At 35.1% G+C, this 20,341-nt stretch overlaps 1 protein-coding gene across 9 annotated transcripts in view; it reads left to right on the top strand.

Annotated features, from left to right (window-relative positions):
* KANSL1L (KAT8 regulatory NSL complex subunit 1 like) overlaps positions 1-20,341 on the top strand; it is a 125,559-nt gene that overhangs the window by 54,793 nt on the left and 50,425 nt on the right. For all 9 annotated transcript variants that reach the window (XM_070771482.1, XM_070771460.1, XM_070771479.1 and 6 more), the window contains 2 exons: positions 4,314-4,511; positions 6,184-6,305. In XM_070771482.1, coding sequence (XP_070627583.1) covers positions 4,314-4,511; positions 6,184-6,305 — 320 coding nt within the window. The remainder of the gene's footprint in view (positions 1-4,313; positions 4,512-6,183; positions 6,306-20,341) is intronic.

Below are 20,341 nucleotides of genomic sequence, written 5' to 3'. Positions count from 1 at the left end.
TATATGTGTTAATATACAGTATTTGTCCTTCTGTTTCTGACTTACTTTACTCTTCATGATAGGCTCCAGTTTCATCCACCTCATTAGAAATGACTCAAATGTGTTCCTTTTTACAGCTGAGTAATATTCCATTGTGTGTGTGTACTACAACTCCCTTATTTATTCATCTGCAAGTGGATGTCTAGGTTGCTTCTATGTCCTACCTTATAAATAGATTTTTAAAATAAGTGTTACTGTGTATCTCTGGTCAGGAAACACAGTGTTTTCATAGGGTAAAATAAGGGACAGATGACCTAGAGTGTGTCATTGCCCATTCTTTGACACAGTCCAGATGGTGTAAATTTTGCTTCAATTTTTAGAAGAGTATTAGCAACATCCCTTCCTTGTTCTTGCAACAATTTTGTCAACACATGACAGCTTCCATATTTCTCGTATTCTCTGCTCCAGCTTTTACTTAGACAGTAGCTTCTTTTCACTTTAATTTTTTTTTAATAATTTTTCTTAGTTGGAGAAACTGGCTAAATTATATTAAATAGCTTCTCTTTTAGATTTCTTCTGTTATCCTATAATAGGGTCTTCCACATCTTAAATTGTGTATTTTACTTTAAAATTTTTCATTTAAGTTTTTTGCTTGAAATTAGTTTTGATGACTTCATATAAAATGTCACTGATGAAACCATGCATCTCAGATGGAACTTGAACCCACAGGCCAAGATGAAAATCCAGCCAGAACCCAGACTGGGAATTGACCCCACGGTCTTTTAATTGAGATCACACCTGATCTCAGGACTTAAAGAGACTCAGGTTCTTGATGTCTCATTGCAGAAAGAATTTAGAGAGAGACAAAGTGATAGGTAAGAAGTGGATTTATTTAGAGAGAAACACCCTCTACAGACAGAGTGTGGGCCGTCTCAGAAGATGAGAGGCCCTGAAATATGATGTGGTTAGTTTTTATGGGCTGGGTAATTTCATAGGCTAGGATGTGGGAAGATTAGTCCAACTATTTAGGGAAAAGGGATGGAGATTTCTAGGAATTGCACGATGCCCACTTTCTGACCTTTTATGGTTCACCTCAGAACTGTCATGGCACTGGTAGGTGTGTCATTTAGCATGCTACTGTATTGCCATGAGCGTATAAGAGGCCCAAGCTCCACTGGAAGTCAAATATTCCACCATCTTTGGCCTGGTTGCTGCTGCTGCTGCTAAGTTGCTTCAGTCGTGTCCGACTCTGTGTGACCCCATAGACGGCAGCCCACCAGGCTCTCACGTCCCTGGGATTCTCCAGGCAAGAACACTGGAGTGGGTTGCCATTTCCTTCTCCAGTGCATGAAAGTGAAAAAATAAAGTGAAGTCTCTCAGTCGTGTCCGACTCTTCGCGACCCCATGGACTGCAGCCCACCAGGCTCCTCCGTCCATGGGATTTTCCAGGCTAGAGTACTGGAGTGGGTTGGCCTGGTTGGTTCTAACCAATTTTTGTCTTGTCCTATGGGTGTATCGTTCTTTGAAAGGTGGTGCACTGCCCCCTTCCCTCCTGTTACACTGAGGCAATTGTTTATATTTTCATATTATTTCATCTCTAATGAGGAATCTGGGAGTGGAAGTGGGGATCTCTCTAGTGTTATTATCAGGAGTGGTTGTCATCTCTGAGCAACTGATTTGCTTTCATCTTATGCTAGAGTTTTCACTTGTCTCAGTTAACCCAATTTATCCTTATAAAAAACTTTTGTGTTTTTTATTCACCTTATTTCATCTATCATTAGACTGTTTTCCTGATTTTTTAAAAAAAATTCAGATTAATTGAGTTATGATCAGCAAACATTGTAAAATAACCATCATGGTGACCCAACACATATATCTTTTCCTGATTTTTAAGAACAGAAACTTATTTCTGCAATACCTCCAGCGGATTTAATCTTCTTTACTTTCTTCTCTGTTCTTGGTTATGGCAGAGAAAAATTGTGGGCCATTCTTATGTTATGAGAGTTTTGTCAGGGCAACAGTTTAAGAGAACAAAATGGATTATGAAGTTGGCTATGAGTGATTCCCTTGCTGAATTTTTTAAATGTTTTTCTTAATTCAATCAACGATAGCAGGCCTTCTACTTAAAAAAAGGTAGTATTTTAAAGGTTTGGAAATTGGACTTTTGAAATTCAGAATCAATTTTCCCCTAGAAACAATATTGTAAGTAGGGATAATAAAATCATGGTAATTCACAGCAGCCTGGCCCATAATATAAACTGTAATAAAAACAAATGAAATTATAAATCATATAGTGAAAACTTATATTTCTTTTGTATACAAGTACTTGTGAAAAACCTGCTAGAGACTTGTACAAATTTTGGGTAGATATTTCAGATACTTTCAAGCACTTTTGAGTTTGATGATACTATGTCTGTCAAATCTAATTTAATTTTTAAAATATCAAGTAAAACAGAAGCCACTTTTAAATACATTTCTTGAGATTTCTAGAGAGCCATATTTGTACGTTCTATAAAAATAGTCATTGAAGTAGGATCAACAGTTGGACTCCCTTATCTTTATAAAAGTTACTAGTGCTGTTAAAGTATAGTTTAAGAAATGTTACTCTTACTAAGCATCATTTGTAATATATTACTATAAAATACTAAAGTGGATACTTAATACAGTATCTGAATATGTTAATTCTAAAGTGGTATATTCTCTCAACTATAGTGTAAACTAAAATTATTGATATATAACATATAATCTATAGGTAGTTTCCACCCTATGTATAGCACTTATACATGATATAAGCTAGCCATGGCAATTTAATTTATCCCATCTTGAAATACTATACACTTGTATAATTGTTTTAGTCTGTTTTTGATTTCAATAATATATTTTAGCCACATTAGGCATTTAATACCTTTGCAACTAGCCAATAGGAACTTACTGACATTTTGCCAGAAAAATAGTAATATACACATATGCACACAATATACACACACACACTTAAATGTTTCATAATAATATGTATTATTTGCAGGGGCAAGTGTAATAAAAGGGATAGGAAGGGAAGAAATACTATGGTGAGAACTATGAAACCATTCAAATGACACATGTGCACTCCTTTTTCCCCTTTCTCTCATTTCTTTGTTACTTCTAAGGGACCTAAGGATAAGGACAGTTGGAGTGAAGATGATAGGAAATGGGGGAGAAAATTCAGCAAGCCAGTTGAGTAGTATGTGTGTGTATGAATGGTAGGCAGGGAGAACAGAGGCAGCTAGATCCCTACTCATTTCTCCAGTTACTTACATTTCAGAAAATACCCCTTAAAGTTGAAAACTTGTGTCTATATTATTAATCCATCTACTCTGCAAGCAAAGAGAACTTGATTAGTTTAGAGAGTACTTTTTCTCAATAGTACAGTCCAATCCATGGTTGCTGGCTGGCCACAACAGTGTTGGGGTTCTTTAGAATGCTCTGAAAGGAGTTAATATAAAGTTAGCTTATTGTTTGGATGTTTGTAAGTTTGATATTTTAATTTATGAAATTTGTTGTTGTTCAGTCACTCAGTCTTGTCCGACTCTGCGACCCCATGGACTGCAGCACTCCAGGTTTCCTGTCTTCACTATCTCCTGGAGTTTGCTCAAACTCATGTCCATTGAGTCGGTAATGCCATCCACCATCTCATCCTCTGTTGCCACCTTCTCCTCCTGCCCTCAATCTTTCCCAGCATCAGGGTCTTTTCCAATGAATTGGCTCTTTGCATCAGGTGGCCAAAGTATTGGAACTTCAGCATCATTCCTTCCAACTTTTTCTTTATTCTGAATGTATCATGCTTTTAATGCTAATAACTAAAACCAATAAGAAAGGCAATTGCTTGTATATAATTTATGACAGTACTTTACAAGGCTAATCCATCAAACATATACATGTTATTTTAGTTTAGATCAGTGACTTTTTTTACAGAGTTAAACTAGTACTTCTGTCCAAGTTTGATGCATGAAAACAGGGCACTCAAAGCTGGTGCACTGGGACAGCCCTGAGGGATGGGATGGGGAGGCAGGTGCGGGTGGGTTCAGGATGGGGGACACATGTACACCCATGGCTGATTCATATCAATGTATGGCAAAACCACTACAATATTGTAAAGTAATTAGCCTCCAGTTAAAATAAATAAATAAATTTAAAAAATGTTAACACTTCAAAAAAAAAAAAAAGAGTACTTCCAACTGTCTATTTTCTGATTTCTAGGGAATAATAAAAAGCATGGTTCACATGCATTGTAACATTTAAGTTCTTCCAGCAATCAATTTGTTTTCATTGCAACTCTTTAATTGCTGTTTGTCTAGGGGATAGTGATCCTAGAAGAATGTCGACTTCCAAAAGACATATTGAAAAAGCAAGTACAATTTGCAGACCATCCAGCTTCCTTAAACACTTCTGGGACTCCCCAGATTCCTCAAGAGAGTCAAGATCCTTTACCAGAACAAGATTTCGAAATGTCACCAAGTAGCCCTACACTACTTCTTCGCAATATAGAAAAACAGGTAATGTGAGGTATGAGTGGACTTTGAGTGGATTTTGTAAACTGTTCTACTTAAATATGTTTCTTAAGAATATCATTAAATATGTTTCTTAAGAATATCAATTTCTTAAGACATTGATTATTGAAGTTGGTCATTTGACATTAAGTACAATTAAAATATTTAGTATATCTAGTCTAATAGTGATATAATTAACGTTATTTAAATATAATATGTCAAGCATTGGCACATAGCAATAGGGTGATCAACTCATTATACTAGGGTTGGAAAATCTTGTTTTCTAACAAAATTGCTCATCATTAAACTTTTTTCATGGGGAAAGAACTGGGGTACCACTTAATAGATCTGAGTGGGGTATTTGATTGACTTACTGATAGACGATTTTAGTGAAAGATAACATTGGAATATGGATTATTTCATTAAAAAGTGATTGTGGAAATAGTCTTAATAGATCTTTGATAAATTATTTTGATTCCAAAACTTTTTCTGGTATTTAAATCCTCTTATGAATAACTCATAAATATTCAAAATAAAAAATTTTGTCTTGGAAGATGAATATATACCAACATAATTAGCAGTGGTTTTCTCTGTGAAATATTATTACAGGTTATTTTTCTTTTCATTTTTGAAACCTCTTTATACTTTCCCTTTTTTCTGTAATGAACTATAGTAGATTACATGTGTAATGAAAAAGGTGTCACTCTTTTGTAGAAATGTACTGTTTCCATTGATATGGCTTATGCATATTATAATTGTTATATGTGATTGTTTTGAGAATAATTAATATTTATTATATATTACAAATACATTACATGTAAATTTGGGATAAGAATGAATGAAAATTTGGGGTATCTGAAAAAACTGGTATATTCAAATTAGGAAAAAATTTGAGAAGGAAGCCTAAGCTTGAATTCTAGCTCTATTTATTTTCCTTTTAAATTTATTTTTAATTTGAGGATAATTGCTTTATAATATTGTGTTGATTTCTGTCATACAACATGAATCAGCCATAAGTGTGTGTGTGTGTATGTGTGTGTATATATATATCTCCCCTTTCTCTTGAACCTCTTTCCCACCCGTCCCATCCCGTCCCTTGTAGGTTGTCACAGAGCACCAGGTTGTCCTAGCTCCACATCATACCAATTTTATAATCCTTGATTGAGCTGCTTAATCTATCTTTTCTTCAGCTTCCTCATCTGTAATTGATTTTAATAATAGTAGTATCAGTAGTTTTTAATATTATCTACTTTGCAGGTTAGTGGTAAAGATAGCAATATTCTATGTTTAGTGCTTAATATAGTGCCTGGCATATAGTTGGCAATTAATAAATTATAGCTATGAGTTTGTTTTTATTAATTTGGCTACCTCAAAGGAGATATTTTATAGATGGTATCAGCTGAATTTTTAGAATTTTTAGTGTTTTAGAAGATAGGATGAGTAGACAAAGGAACTGAGCAAAAACGGATATGGAAAAAGAGGAGCACTTAAAAATGTAGATTTATTTATAATAAATGGAAAAATTAGTAACGGTATAAATTGTCTTTATAGAGTAAAATATGTACTAAAACAAACATTTACTTGTTTCATGAGAGGTTAAACTTTAATAGGCACTAAAGGTCTGAGATTTAACCATATTTCTTGTAGCAACAGTAAAAGGTTTACTATTTTCTTGCAGAGTGCACAGTTGACTGAAATCATCAACAGTTTGATTGCTCCTCTCAACTTGTCCCCTACATCATCACCCCTCTCTTCTAAATCGTGTAGCCATAAATGTCTGGCTAACGGCATTTCCAGGAGGTAGGTGTCAGTGAGTTAGTTTTACTTCTCAGTTTGGCTTTGCTTATTTTATTTTGTTTTGATCTTTTAAGTACTGTAACTTCTTTTTTTTTCTTAAGCATTATTAGAGTACAATCAATAAACCATGGATGCATTTTTAGATAACATCAAACTTTTATAACTAAGGGAACTGTAAACCTGAGAATGAGGAAGAAAGCTTTCCGGGAAGTTTTGTAATGTTTCTTAAAAAGAAAAACAGTGATATGATGTGCTTCAGTAGTACTGCCATATTTAATATGCCTTCCATTTTGTACATTTTATAGTCTTCAGCTCCCTACTGCCGTTGCAATTCATTTTAGTAAAAGATCCTATATATAGTTTGGGCATGGAAGGCTGATTGGTAGATACCATCCATAAAATTGAGCTTAAGTTTTACTCATTTTGTAAATGAGTCATTCTGTAGCTCAGCTTTTGTAAGATAAATTTTTTACTAAATGTAGTTAATATAGTAATTCCTACAATCCTTAGCAATTTATTATGTCATGTTAGCAAAAAATATAGATACTATGAATCCTCTTTTGGGAACAGCATTTGTTTCCTTTATTTTGCTTACTTTTCTCTTTTAAGCTTTCATTTTAAAGATAAATTACAATTAAAAAGCTACTAGAATATTATTTTGTGCATCTCATTTTTTTCAAATAAAATTGTAATGTGGGCTTCTTTGCCTTAAGTACCATAAAGAATTAAGTGTAATTTAGTACTGGAAATATTTGTATTAATAATTATATATGGTTTATTATTAAATTAAAAATAACAAGAAAGGAAAATTTATACCACAATGAAAATTATGCTAAGTAGCTATCAGATTCTTAATGAGACTAGTGGATGTAAACTAAGTCTTAAAAATGCTGTTATTTTTATTTCTAATTTATTGTTTTGAAAGTAATTTTTAATACTTTTACAGTTTTGTTTGTGCAGGCTCATTTTTACATTATTCTATTATGGAAACAGTAATTCTGTTGGTTTTACTTTTATTTTTGTTGACTTTATATTCAATCCTGGTATCACTGATGATTCTCCTGAAAGTAAAGATTCTAATATGTTCTAATAGATAATTATAATATCTTCATTTATGAGGACGTTTCCTCATTAAAAAAGTCATAATTATAAGTTGAGCCACTAAGCACCATCAAATTGTGATTTGGGGCTAAGTCAATTTTAGATTATATTTTGTTTACCTAAGTAGGCCTTATGCTATTATACTCACGTGGGTGTGGTATGTATGTGTATGTGTGTACTAATTTTCATCTTAATGTACTTGCATATATTTTTGATCATTTATTCACAAAGTATTTATTGCTTAACTGTTGCTGTATGCCCTATAGTTAAAGTCCTAGGAACACAATGATTAAGAAGACAAAATCTTCACTTGTAAATAGCTTAAACAGTTTAGTAGGTTAAACATGTAATTGTTTAAAATACCATATAATAATAGTGGAATTGTGTGGAGTTGTTTGAATATTTGGTTTTAATAGCTGTCATAGTTGAAAAACGTACCTCATAAAAATATACAAATCCAAATGAAAGAAATGTAACATTGGCTGTGTTTACCAAATCATGATACTTTTTCAGTCCTGTCTTTATATAGTCAAAGGTCCTTATTGAAATCAGTTAGTAATTGCCATCTTTCTTGATGTTAAGTAGTTGTTCCTACAAACTAATTTGAAAGATTATTTCTGAAAGTTTGTAACAGGTTGAAAACCTAAAATTATTTGATAGATTTAAGAGCAGGTAAAATTTTGCTCTCCAGCATTTTGAAGTGTGCTGATATATATGTTTTAATTAATTTTATTTTCACTAATGTGTTTATTTTTGACAACAATGAACACTTTTTTCCAAATATTTTATACATGAATTTTTTGCACTTATTTTCACATTTCCTATCAAAATGTTATATTCCCTTGAAGGAAAGATTGTAATAGTTATTTTCTAACATTTGCTAGAAAATGTAACACAGCTCCCTTTCATCAACTCAGAGAAGATGAGAGAATTTAGAATGTTGAGTTTTTTAAATGCCTAATTTATCTTTAATAAGTCTTGTTACCAGATAACAGTAAACTGCTATATGAAACAAATGATTTGGGGAATACTCCAGATTCATAAAAAATTTTTGTAAAAATTCTATTTATGATAGTATATACTATAATATATTAACCAGGAACATAGAAACTAGAATATATTACAGATAAGAAAATAATAACACCGAAAGAAAATTTTGAGGATATGTTGTCATTGTGTTAGATACCAAAGAGAGGTACTAAAAAATATCTCTTGGTTTTATCAGTTGAGACTTTAGCAAGAATATGTAGTGTGGCATGACAGAAATAAGAGTTGATTATGAATGGAATGGGAGGTGAAATAGAGAGGAGTCCAGACTGTATTTTCAAGGGTGCTGACTGTAAAGGCTGAAATAAAATGAATACACAAAGTCAAGGAAGGTGTTTTTGTTTTTAAGATGGAAGAAATGTAAGCATCTTTATTAAAATAAAGAGAAGAGAAAGAGCCGCAGATGGGAAATGTAGAGGTACATACCACAAAGTTATGGAGGAACCTTATGGCAGGAGAAAGTAATGTAAAATAATTTAACAGATTATTTTACATTGCTCATATTTAAGAGTATTATCAAAGCTTTTAAAAATTAATCAAATATGTAATTTCACATTATAGTAATATATGGAAAAGTTTTAATAAGAGATATTGATATTGAAGCAATGTAAAATTTATTTTTTGTGGAGCTTCTGACTCTGGGAGTAAAATGTCAAATGAAAGTGAAAGTCGCATGTTCGACTCTTTACAACCCCAAGGAATTCTCCAGGCCAGAATACTGGAGTGAATAGCCTTTCCCTTCACCAGGGGATCTTCCCAATCCAGGGATCGAACCCAGGTCTCCCGCATTGCAGGCGATTCTTTACCAGCTAAGCCACAAGGGAAGCCCATGTCAAGTGAGGCCTAGTTTTATTTCTTATATCTTTCTGTTTTTCCAATATTCTTGTTATCTTTTTCCTTTATATGTAGTTTAATAGGAACAAAACATCTTTTAAACTCAGAGATTTTCAAGAGTAAGGGCTTGCCCTGTTTAATGTTATTCACTTTATGTATTAAAGTAAATGTGAAGGTAAGAAAATTCATTTGAGTAAGAATTTAAAAATTCTGGTAAAGTGTACATACCATAAAATTTACCATTTAATCATTTTTAAGTTTTAGGAGCATTAAGTAATTCACATTTTTGTCAATAGTCTCCATCATCCATCTCCAGAACTTTTTCATCTTCCTAAACTAAAACTCTATCTATTAAATAATACCTCCACATTCTTCCTTCTTCCTGGTTCTTAGCAACCGCCATTCTATTTTATATCTCTATGAGGCTGACTATGCTAGGTATTTTATATAAATGTAGTTTTTGTCCTTTTGTGATTGCCTTGCTTCACTTTGCATAATGTTGTCAAGGTTCATCCATATTGTAGCATATGTCATCATTCTCTTTTTAAGGGAATAAAATTCTACTTTATGTATGAACATTGTTTTAAACTTTAAATCAGTTTATTGACATAGTAACACAACACACTTGCCTCTCTGACACCCCCATGCCCCTCACCCAGCATATTGATAGATGTCTCCCGCTTCCTCCTCCCTGAAACAGGCTATTTAGTGAAACAGGGTAGGCCACTTCTACGTCCCCAGTGTCACACCTAAGCTCTGTGGAGCAAGGTCTCAGGCACTGCTCAGAACCTGTTAGGGAGAGAGCGGGCAGTTAGGCCTGTACTCAGCCAGGCAGTCATCCAGTCTCTAAGAACAGATTCCCCTACAACACTCAGGCTCTGAGTTGCTATTTTGTTTACCCATTGATCTTTGGATGAATATTTGGGTTGCTTCCACCTTTTGGCTAGTGTGAATAATGCTTCTGTGAACAGGGGTATACAAATATCTGTTGAGGTCCCAGCGTTTTATTATTTGCATATGTACCCAGAAGGGGAATTGGTGGATTGAATAACAGGTTTATTTTTCAATTGTTTACATTGTAAATGAGAAATTATTGAATGCTGTTAATAACATTTGTAAACCACAAGTTAAAAAAATAAGCAAGAGCCCAGAAAAGTAAACAAGGCACAGCAGTCTACTTTGTCTGAGACCAAATTTTGACAAAATATCAAGTTGAGGATTTGGTAGCTTTGTGTGGAAAGAGAGAAAGCTAGATCCAGAAAAATCGAGTGACGTTTTAATAGCTTGGGTTAGAGGATGATAAATCAGAGCCCATGGCCTTGCCTATATATATATATATATGTATATATATTGTTTTGTATACATATATATATTGTAAATATATATTTTTATATGTAAATATATGTATATATATTATTTTTCATATTCTTTGCTGCATATCAGAAGCACAACATTGAGCATAGCACCAAGGAAAATAGCAAACCTGCTTTGAAATAATGTGAACATTATAGGGATTTGACATGGATTTTCAGTCCAAATTTCCATCTGTGAGTCATCAAGGAATCCCTAGTTTAAAATGATTTTAGAATGGATGACACTACAAAATAGGTGCAAAGTCAAATGCAGATTCTCTCTAGGGGAAGGTACCTTCTTTCTTCAGTCAGTTCAGTTCAGTCACTCAGTCGTGTCCCAATTCTTTGTGACCTCATGGACTGCAGCAAGCAAGGCCTCCCTGTCCATCACCAACTCCTGGAGTTTACTCAAACTCATGTCCATTGAGTCGGTGATGCCATCCAATCATCTCATCCTCTGTCATCTCCTTCTCCCGCCTTCAGTGTTTCCCAGCATCAGGGTCATTTCCAGTGAGTCAGTTCTTCACATCAGGTGGCCAAAGTACTGGAATTTCAGCTTCAGGATCAGTCTTTCCAGTGAATATTCAGGACTGATTTCCTTTAGGATGGACTGGTTGGATCTCCTTGCAGTCCAAGGGATTCTCAACAGTCTTCAACACTACAGCTCAAAAGCATCAATTCTTCAGTGCTCAGCTTTCTTTATAGTCCACCTCTCACATCCGTACATAACTACAGGAAAAACCATAGCTTTGACTAGACGGTCCTTTGTTGGCAAAGTAATATCTCTGCTTTTTAATATGCTGTCTACATTGGTCATCGGAGAAAGCAATGGCACCCCAGTCCAGTACTCTGCCTGGAAAATCCCATGGATGGAGGAGCCTGGTAGGCTGCAGTCCATGGAGTCGCCAAGAGTTGGACACGACTGAGTGACTTCATTTTCACTTTTCACTTTCATGCATTGGAGAAGGAAATGGCAACCCACTCCAGTGTTCTTGCCTGGAGAATCCCAGGGACGGGAGAGCCTGGTGGGCTGCCGTGTATGGGGTCGCACAGAGTCGGACGCGACTGAAGCGATGCACCAGCAGCAGCAGCTACATTGGTCATAACTTTCCTTCAAAGGAGCAAGAATCTTTTAATTTCATGGCTGTAGTCACCATCTGCAGTGATTTTGGAGCCCCCCAAAATAAAGTCTGTCACTGTTTCCCCATCTATTTGCCATGAAGTGATGAGACCAGATGCCATGATATTAGTTTTCCGAATGTTGAGCTTTAAGCCAACTTTTTCACTCATCTCTTTCATTTTCATCAAGAGGCTCTTTAGTTCTTCTTCACTTTCTGCCATAAGGGTGGTGTCATCTGCATATCTGAGGTTATTGATATTTCTCCCTGCAATCTTGATTCCAGCTTGTGCTTCATCCAGCCCAGCGTTTCTCATGATGTACTCTGCATAGAAGTTAAATAAGCAGGGTGACAATATACAGCCTTGATGTACTCCTTTTCCTATTTGGAACCAGTCTGTAGTTCCATGTCCAGTTCTAACTGTTGTTTCCTAACCTGCATACAGATTTCTCAAGAGGCAGGTAAGGTGGTCTGGTATTCCCATCTCTTTCAGAATTTTCCACAGTTTGTTGTGGTTCACACAGTCAAAGGCTTTGGCATAGTCAATAAAACAGAAGTAGATTTTTTCAGGAACTCACTTGCTTTTTTGATGATCCAGGAGATGTTGGCAATTTGATCTCTGGTTTCTCTGCCTTTTCTAAATCCAGCTTAATCATCTGTACCCTCACGGTTCACATACTGTTGAAACCTGGCTTGGAGAATTTTGAGCATTGCTTTACTAGCATGTGAGATGAGTGCAATTTTGTGGTAGTTTGAGCATTCTTTGGCATTGCCTTTCTTTGGGATTAGAATGAAAACTGACCTTTCCAGTCCTTTGGCCACTGCTGAGTTTTCCAAATTTGCTGGTGTATTGAGTGCAGCACTTTCACAGCATCATCTTTTAGGATTTGAAATAGCTTAACTGGAATTCCATCTCCACTATCTTTGTTTGTAGTGATGCTTTCTAAGACCCACTTGACTTCACATTCCAGGATGTCTGGCTCTAGGTGAGTGATCCCACCATCATGATTATCAGGATGGTGAAAATTTGTTTATAGTTCTTTTGTGTATTCTTGCCGCCTCTTCTGCTTCTGTTAGGTCCATACCATTTCTGTCCTTTATCGAGCCCATCTTTGCATGAAATGTTCCCTTGGTATCTCTAATTTTCTTGAAGAGATCTCTAGTCTTTCTCATTCTATTGTTTTCCTCTATTTCTTTTCATTGATCACTAAGGAACACTTTCTTATCTCTGCTTGGTATTCTTTGGAGCTCTGCATTCAAATGGCTATATCTTTCCTTTTCTCCTTTGCCTTTTGCTTCTCTTCTACTCACAGCTATTTGTAAGGCCTCCTCAGACAACCACTTTGCCTTTTTGCATTTCTTTTCCTTGGGGATGGTCTTGCTGCCTGTCTCCTGTACAGTGTCACGAACCTCCGTCCATAGTTGTTCAGGCACTCTGTCTATCAGATCTAATCCCTTGAATGTATTTGTCACTTGCACTGTATAATTGTATGGGATTTGATTTAGGTCATACCTGAATAGTCTAGTGGTTGTCCCTACTTACTTCAGTTTAAGTCTGAATTTGGCAATAATGAGTTCATGATCTGAGCCACAGTCAGCTCCTAGTCTTATCTTTGCTGATTGTATAGAACTTCTCCATCTTTGGCTGCAAAGAATATAATCAATCTGATTAGGGCCAGGAGATCCTTAGAAATCATTTTTTGAGGGCAGTGATCAGCACAGTCAAATATAAAATATAGTCAAGCACAAGGACCCAGGACAATAAGGTAAGGAAAATGAGAAAGTAACAGCAAAAACATGCTTTCCTGGTGGCTTAGTGGTAAAGAATCTTCCTGCCGATGCAAGAGACACAGATTCAATCCTTGGTTCGGAAATACCCCATGGCAAAGAAAATGGCAATCTGCTTCAGTATTCTTGCCTGGAGAACCCCGTGGACAGAGGAGCCTGGTGTGCTGCAGTCCACGGCATTGCAAAGAGTTGGACTCAACTTAGCGCGTGAGCAACAATAGCTGTAAACCTCATAGGCCAGCTATTACCGAAGACACTGGTCACATAGGTACCTGGAGTCACTGAGGTACCATCTATTTTTGTCATATCTCTTGGGAAGATAAAATGTTGCTGAATTGTTTTTGGTCTACCTAATTTGCTTGGTACTCTGTAATTAAACCAAGTACTCTTAAATTGAGGATAAACACACTATTGGGTTTTTTTCTCTTATTATGTTTTATTTTCATATTACACTAGGAAAACATACCTTCTCAAAAGACTGCCTCGGGACATGTAATCTCCTTTCTCCCCCCTAAAAGATTTAAACTTTTGTTTATTCTTAATTATAGTGGCTTTTAATTTAGTGGTTTGTGGGGAACTTGAGATTATGGAAGTACATATATACTTTTTTCATGTACTTTTTGTTTTCAACATTTTGTGACCTTGGGCAAGTCAGTTAATTTCTTTACATTGCATTTCTTTAATTCTAAATTTACTGGGATACAAATATTTTCTAAAGTAGTTTCTAGTGCTAATAGTGTTCAATCAAATGTTTATTTGTAAAGAATTCCATTTATTCAAACAAATGAAAAATAAAAACAGAAAGGTCTCAATACAGCTTAAAATGTATATCTCTTTGTAACATCATTATTGTTCTTTGCTTTGGATGTTTTATGTTAGCTTGTATCTAGAGATTTAGTGAATAAAGAGAAATTACTCAACACATTTTATTACCTTTAAAGCATAATATAAAATTTATTATGGCAAGAAGTACCCAAGACAATAGGAGGAATGATGATCCTCCTCAAGTGTCAAAAACTTTCGAATAAGCCATTTGGTAAGAACTAAGTCAAATTTATTACACATTGCCTTTCTTGGATGATTCTCATCTTAGTTTTTCTTTGATAACTCAGGCTCATCCCTGTGTCCACATCCTCACAGACTATCAATATTAATAATTGTATATCAATGAAAGAATTCACTTAATAGTTAGCAAATACATACCGAGTGATACAGGGTGCCAGGCATTGGATTGGCTTGGGTTGTGATGTTGAACAAAACCAGGTGTGGTCTCTGACCTTATGGTATAGAGTCTAACTGGGTAAAAATGGTATCAGCTGAAGAACCACGCAAATAAATGTGTAATTGAAAATCCTGGGACTTCCCTGGTGGTCTAGTGACAAAGATTCCATGCTCTCCGTGCAGGGGCCTGGTTCAGTCCCTGGTCAGGCAGCTAGATCCCCCACACCGCAACTGAAAGATTCTGTGTGCCACAACTAAGACCTGGCGCAGGCAAATAAATACATAAATAAACATTTTAAAAGTAAATACTAAAAAAAAAAATATCCTGGTGGGACTCCCTTGGCAGTCTAGCGGATGGAAGTCCATGCTTCCAAGGCAGAGAGCTCAGATATATCCCTGGTCAGGGAACTAAGATCCCACATGCCACAGACAAAATGTGAAGAAAAATTTTAAATAAAAAAATAAAATTAAAATCCTGGTCAAGTGCTATGAAGAAAACTCATTGCATTGTTAAATAGTTCTGAAATTAGATGGGTCTGAGATCAGTCCCAACTGTAGAACTTGGTAGCATTGTGATTTTAGGCAACTTTCTAAATCACAGTTAAAATGCAAATAGTTTGCTTGCTGGGTTATTGTGAGGATCAAATGAGAGAAGTGTGATATAATTTTACTCTTGTTTTTTACTCGTTTATTATCTACCTTCCTGGATGAGAATGTAAGCTCCGTGACAGTAGGAATTTTTCTGGTCTGTCTTCTTAACTGCTATTTTCTTGACATCTACATCAGAGTCATAACATGGGCATGAATAAATACTTTTTGAATGAATGAAATGTCTTTTAGGATTTCTTACAGGTAATCAGCATTCCCCCCAAAATATTTTGTACTTATTTGCTTTTTCTCTGTCATAGTCGGATTGATATGTTGTTAATCTCATGCTGCCTCCTGCAGTTCTGCTTCCTCTCATCTAATTTAACTCTGGATTAGAAAATCAGATAAATAAAGTCAGAATGGTAGAAGTACCTGTCCTCTGATAAGAGATTCTGAAGTAAAAGATAAGGCCTCTCTCTTAATACTAACAGGAGTGAGCTTTCATCCATGGACTCATTGAGATCTTTTTTGGTTATTTAAAAGGCGTTTGCAGTTTCAGCTGTATTCTGTATACTTGGACTTACTAGATAAGTAGACTCGTCAGTGCTTCTAATAAAGCATTCTCATTCTAGCTTTATATCACATCATATCATATATATATATATATATATATATATATATATATATATACACACACACACACACACACACATATAGTTAGTTAGTTAGTTAGGTTTAAGAAACTAAAAAAGTTTGGTTACCTATTCTGTGTTGTTATTTTTAGTGGACCACATAGAACTTAATGTTGGATACAATTTTTTCTAAGTATTTAAGGTAATTTTTATAATACCCTAATGATCTGTTCTTATGTCTAAAGTAAATTCACTTGGTTAATTCAGGGCAGCTGTTTTGCCCACTTTTTATTCATTGATTCCCAACCCCTATCTTTTAGTTAATTGCAGCATCTCCCAGAAGTCCGAATTATTTTCTTAGCTTTATTAATCTTGGCAGCAGGGTTTAAGATGAGTCACCAGGAAAGACTGAAAAGACTGAATCTTCAAACAAATGAAGCATTACATTTTATCATCATAGAGATAGTTATTTGTTTTTAGATCTCATACTCTAAAATGAAGATATAATGTTGTAAGTACATCTTCATTTACCCCATGGGGTATTATCTCTGGGAAAGTGAATTTCTACTTGAAATAATGTCTAGAATTTTTGTTGTTGTTGTTTTGCTTTAATGGGTCCCAGAATATGATATGAAATTAAATTCTAATGAATCATTATCATGCTATTTATTTCCACAAATGATAATTATCTCACAAAATGTAATGATCCTTTCTAATTGGGCATCATAATTGAAAAACTGCAGCTGAACTGATAAACTAATCACATATAAAGTAGTTCTCTTACCTTCATAATATTTTCAATAGTCACTTCTCAGTTAATGAGAAAACATTGTTAGCAAATTCTAGGCTGAAGTTTTCAAACATAATTTTGAGTTTCTGTGACATTAAATATTGTATCAGCTAGATGTACAATATCAATAAGGAAATAAAATGTCTCCTGATGTGTTTTTAAAGTAATACCAATAGGATTTATTTTCTTTTGTAAAAACTCTACTTTTCCCTTTTAACCTCTATTAATATAAGTCTTAAACTTAATGTTATAGAAAATGTTTAAATCATGATACAACCACTGGAAGACATGTCATGTAACTATTAAAAAAATGATCTGTATTAAAAAAGATGTGGTCATATAGGAATGTACTTCCTTTAGAATGTTAAGTGGAAAAAATCAGGATACCAAAAGCATTGTGATACCATGGTGTCACAAAGAGTCAGACACGGCTTACCAATTGAACAGCAACAGCCTTAGACCCTCATAGGGGTATGATTTTATAGGGGAAGAAAAAGAGACTTAAAGGAAAAAAATCAAAATTTTTTCCTAATGCTATATTTGTGTTTAGATGCAAGGATTTTAAAAAATATTTTAGAATTTTTCAGATTTTTTCTCTTTGCAAATTTTCCTTTAAAATGAAAAAAAAAAATAGTGAAATATTAGAAAGTCTCAATTTCAAACTATATTCCATATGTCAGAAAAACAACTCACAGATTATACTGAAGAATCTGAGCTATACTCCCAAACTATAGGTTAGTTAGAAATGTTTGATAGATTTTATGTCCCTGATAGCTCAGTTGGTAAAGAATCGGCCTGCAATGTGGGATACCTGGGTTTGGTCCTGGAGTTGGGAAGATCCCCTGGAGAAGGGAAAGGCTACCCACTCCAGTATTCTGGCCTAGAGAATTCCATGGATTGTATAGTCCATGGGATTGCAAAGAGTCGGACACGACTGAGCCACTTGCACTTCACGTTCAGAAAAAATATAGTTCTCATATAGGCTTCCTAGTCTCCTTGCCTTTATACTCTAAAAAGTCCTCTTGAAATTAAGAGCCAGAGGGTGGGAATGGCAGATGGCTCTACAATATTTGATCTCTTTTCCTCTCAAGCTTTATTATGTAAAACTTGAACATATAGAAAGCATAGAAAAGTAAATCAGCTTATTCCTAGCTTAAATAGTTATCAATATTTTGCTACTCACTTCAACTATTTCTCTTCCTGATATATTTTTTTCCTATGAACTTAAATAAATTTTATTGATATTTTAACTATAAAGACTTTCATTTATTTCTTTGATAAACTTTTTTTCAACATACCCACCATGTTGTTATCACCTGCTAATTTTTTATTATTCTTTTAATATTTTAGTCATAATTTATCACTATCATAAAATTCTCTATCCATATTCATATTTTGCCAGTTGTCTCAAAGTCATCTTTTTATGGACAATTTATTAGAATCAGGACCCAAACAAAATCTGTATTACATTTGGTAGTTATGTCTCCTAAGTCTCTTATTCTCAAATAGCCACTTTAAAATGTATTATAAGTTCCTAATGCCAAAAAGACTGAAATTATAGATGACATTTTAGTGTTCTTATAAAATTAATATAAGTTCATTGTACAATAACTTAAAAATTCAAGAGCTATCTAGAAGAAAGTGGAAATCACTTGTATTGCTCAGAGTATATTTCCTTCCTATCATTTTATACATAATTTTCGTTGTTGAGCTCTATTGGAAGTTTTATATCTTATTTCAATAATATATCTGAAGCTTTTTATACTTAAAATATTTCTTTTCCATTTTAATGGTTGTGTAAAGATGTACCTTAATTTTTCAGAGTTAGGTAAATAACTTAATTTTTTTAAATCAGTTCAATCACTCAGTTGCGTCTGACTCTTTGCAACCCCATGGGCTGCAGCACGCCAGGCTTCCCTGTCCATCACCAACTCCTGGAGTTTCCTCAAACTTAGGTCCATAGAGTCGGTGATGCCATCCAACCATATCATCTGCTGTCATCACCTTCTCCTCCCACCTTCAATCTTTCCCAGCATCAGGGTCTTTTCCAGTGAGTCAGTTCTTCGCATCAGGTGGCCAGAGTATTGGTGTTTCAGCTTCAGCATCAGTCCTTCCAGTGACTATTCAGGACTGATTTCCTTTAGGATGGATTGGTTGGATTTCCTTGCAGTCCAAGGGACTCTCAAGAGTCTTCTCCAATACCACAGTTCAAAAGCATCAGTTCTTTGGTGCTCAGCCTTCTTTATGGTCCATCTCTCACATCCATACTGGTAAAACCATAGCTTTGACTACAGACTTTTGTTGGCAAAGTAATGTCTCTGCTTTTTAATTGCTGCCTAGGTTGCACAGAGTCGGACACGACTGAACCGACTTAGCAGCAGCAGCAGCAGCAGATTGGTCATTGCTTTTCTTCCAAGGAGCAAGCATCTTTTAATTTCATGGGGGCAGTCACCATCTACAGTGATTTTGGAGCCCAAGATAATAAAGTCTGTCACTGTTTCCATTGTTGCCTCATCTTTTGCAATGAAGTGATGGGACTGGATGCCGTGATCTTAGTTTTCTGAATGTTGAGTTTTAAGCCAGCTTTTTCACTCTCCTCTTTCACTTTCATCAATAGGCTCTTTTCTTTAATTCCTCTTCACTTTCTGCCTTAAGGGTGGTGTCATCTGCATATCTGAAGTTATTGATATTTCTCCCAGCAATCTTGATTCCACCTTGTGCTTCATCCAGCCTGGCATTTCACATGATGTACTCTGCATATAAGTTAAATAAGCAGGTGACAATATACAGTCTTGACATACTCCTTTCCCAATTTGGAACCAGTCTGTTGTTCCATGTCCAGTTCTGTTGCTTCTTGACCTGTATACAGATTTCTCAGGAGGCAGGTAAGGTGGTCTGGTACTCCCATCTCTTGAAGAATTTTCCAGTATGTCATGATCCACACATAGAAGAAAATAATAGAATGGGAAAGACTAGAGATCTCTTCAAGAAAATTAGAGATAGTAAGGGAACATTTCATGCAAAAATGGGCACAATAAAGGACAGAAACGGTATGGACCTAACAGAAGCAGAAGATATTAAGAAGAGGTGGCAAGAATACACAGAAGAACTATACAAAAACAATATTAATGACCCAGATAACCAAGATGATGTGATCACTCACCTAGAGCCAGACATCCTGGAGTGTGAAGTCAACTGGGCCTTAGGAAGCATCACTGCAAACAAAGCTAGTGAAAGTGATGGAATTCCAGCTGAAGTATTTCAAATCCTAAAAGATGATGCTGTTATCAACAATAACAACCAAATGTAAGTATTGTACTCAATATGCCAACAAATTTGGAAGACTCAGCCGTGGCCATAGAACTGGAAAAGGTCAGTTTTCATCCCAATCTGAAAGAAAGGCAATACGAAAGAATGCTCAAACTACTGCACAATTGCACTCATCTCACACGCTAGCAAAATAATGCTCAATATTCTCCAAGTGAGGCTTCAATCGTACATGAACCAAGAACATCCAGATGTTCAAGCTGGATTTAGAAAAGGCATAGGAACCAGAGATCAAATTTTT

This window comes from Bos indicus, chromosome 2 (genome assembly GCF_029378745.1).
Source record: "Bos indicus isolate NIAB-ARS_2022 breed Sahiwal x Tharparkar chromosome 2, NIAB-ARS_B.indTharparkar_mat_pri_1.0, whole genome shotgun sequence".
Lineage (NCBI taxonomy): Eukaryota > Metazoa > Chordata > Mammalia > Artiodactyla > Bovidae > Bos > Bos indicus.
This window is presented reverse-complemented; position numbering and strand designations above follow the sequence as displayed.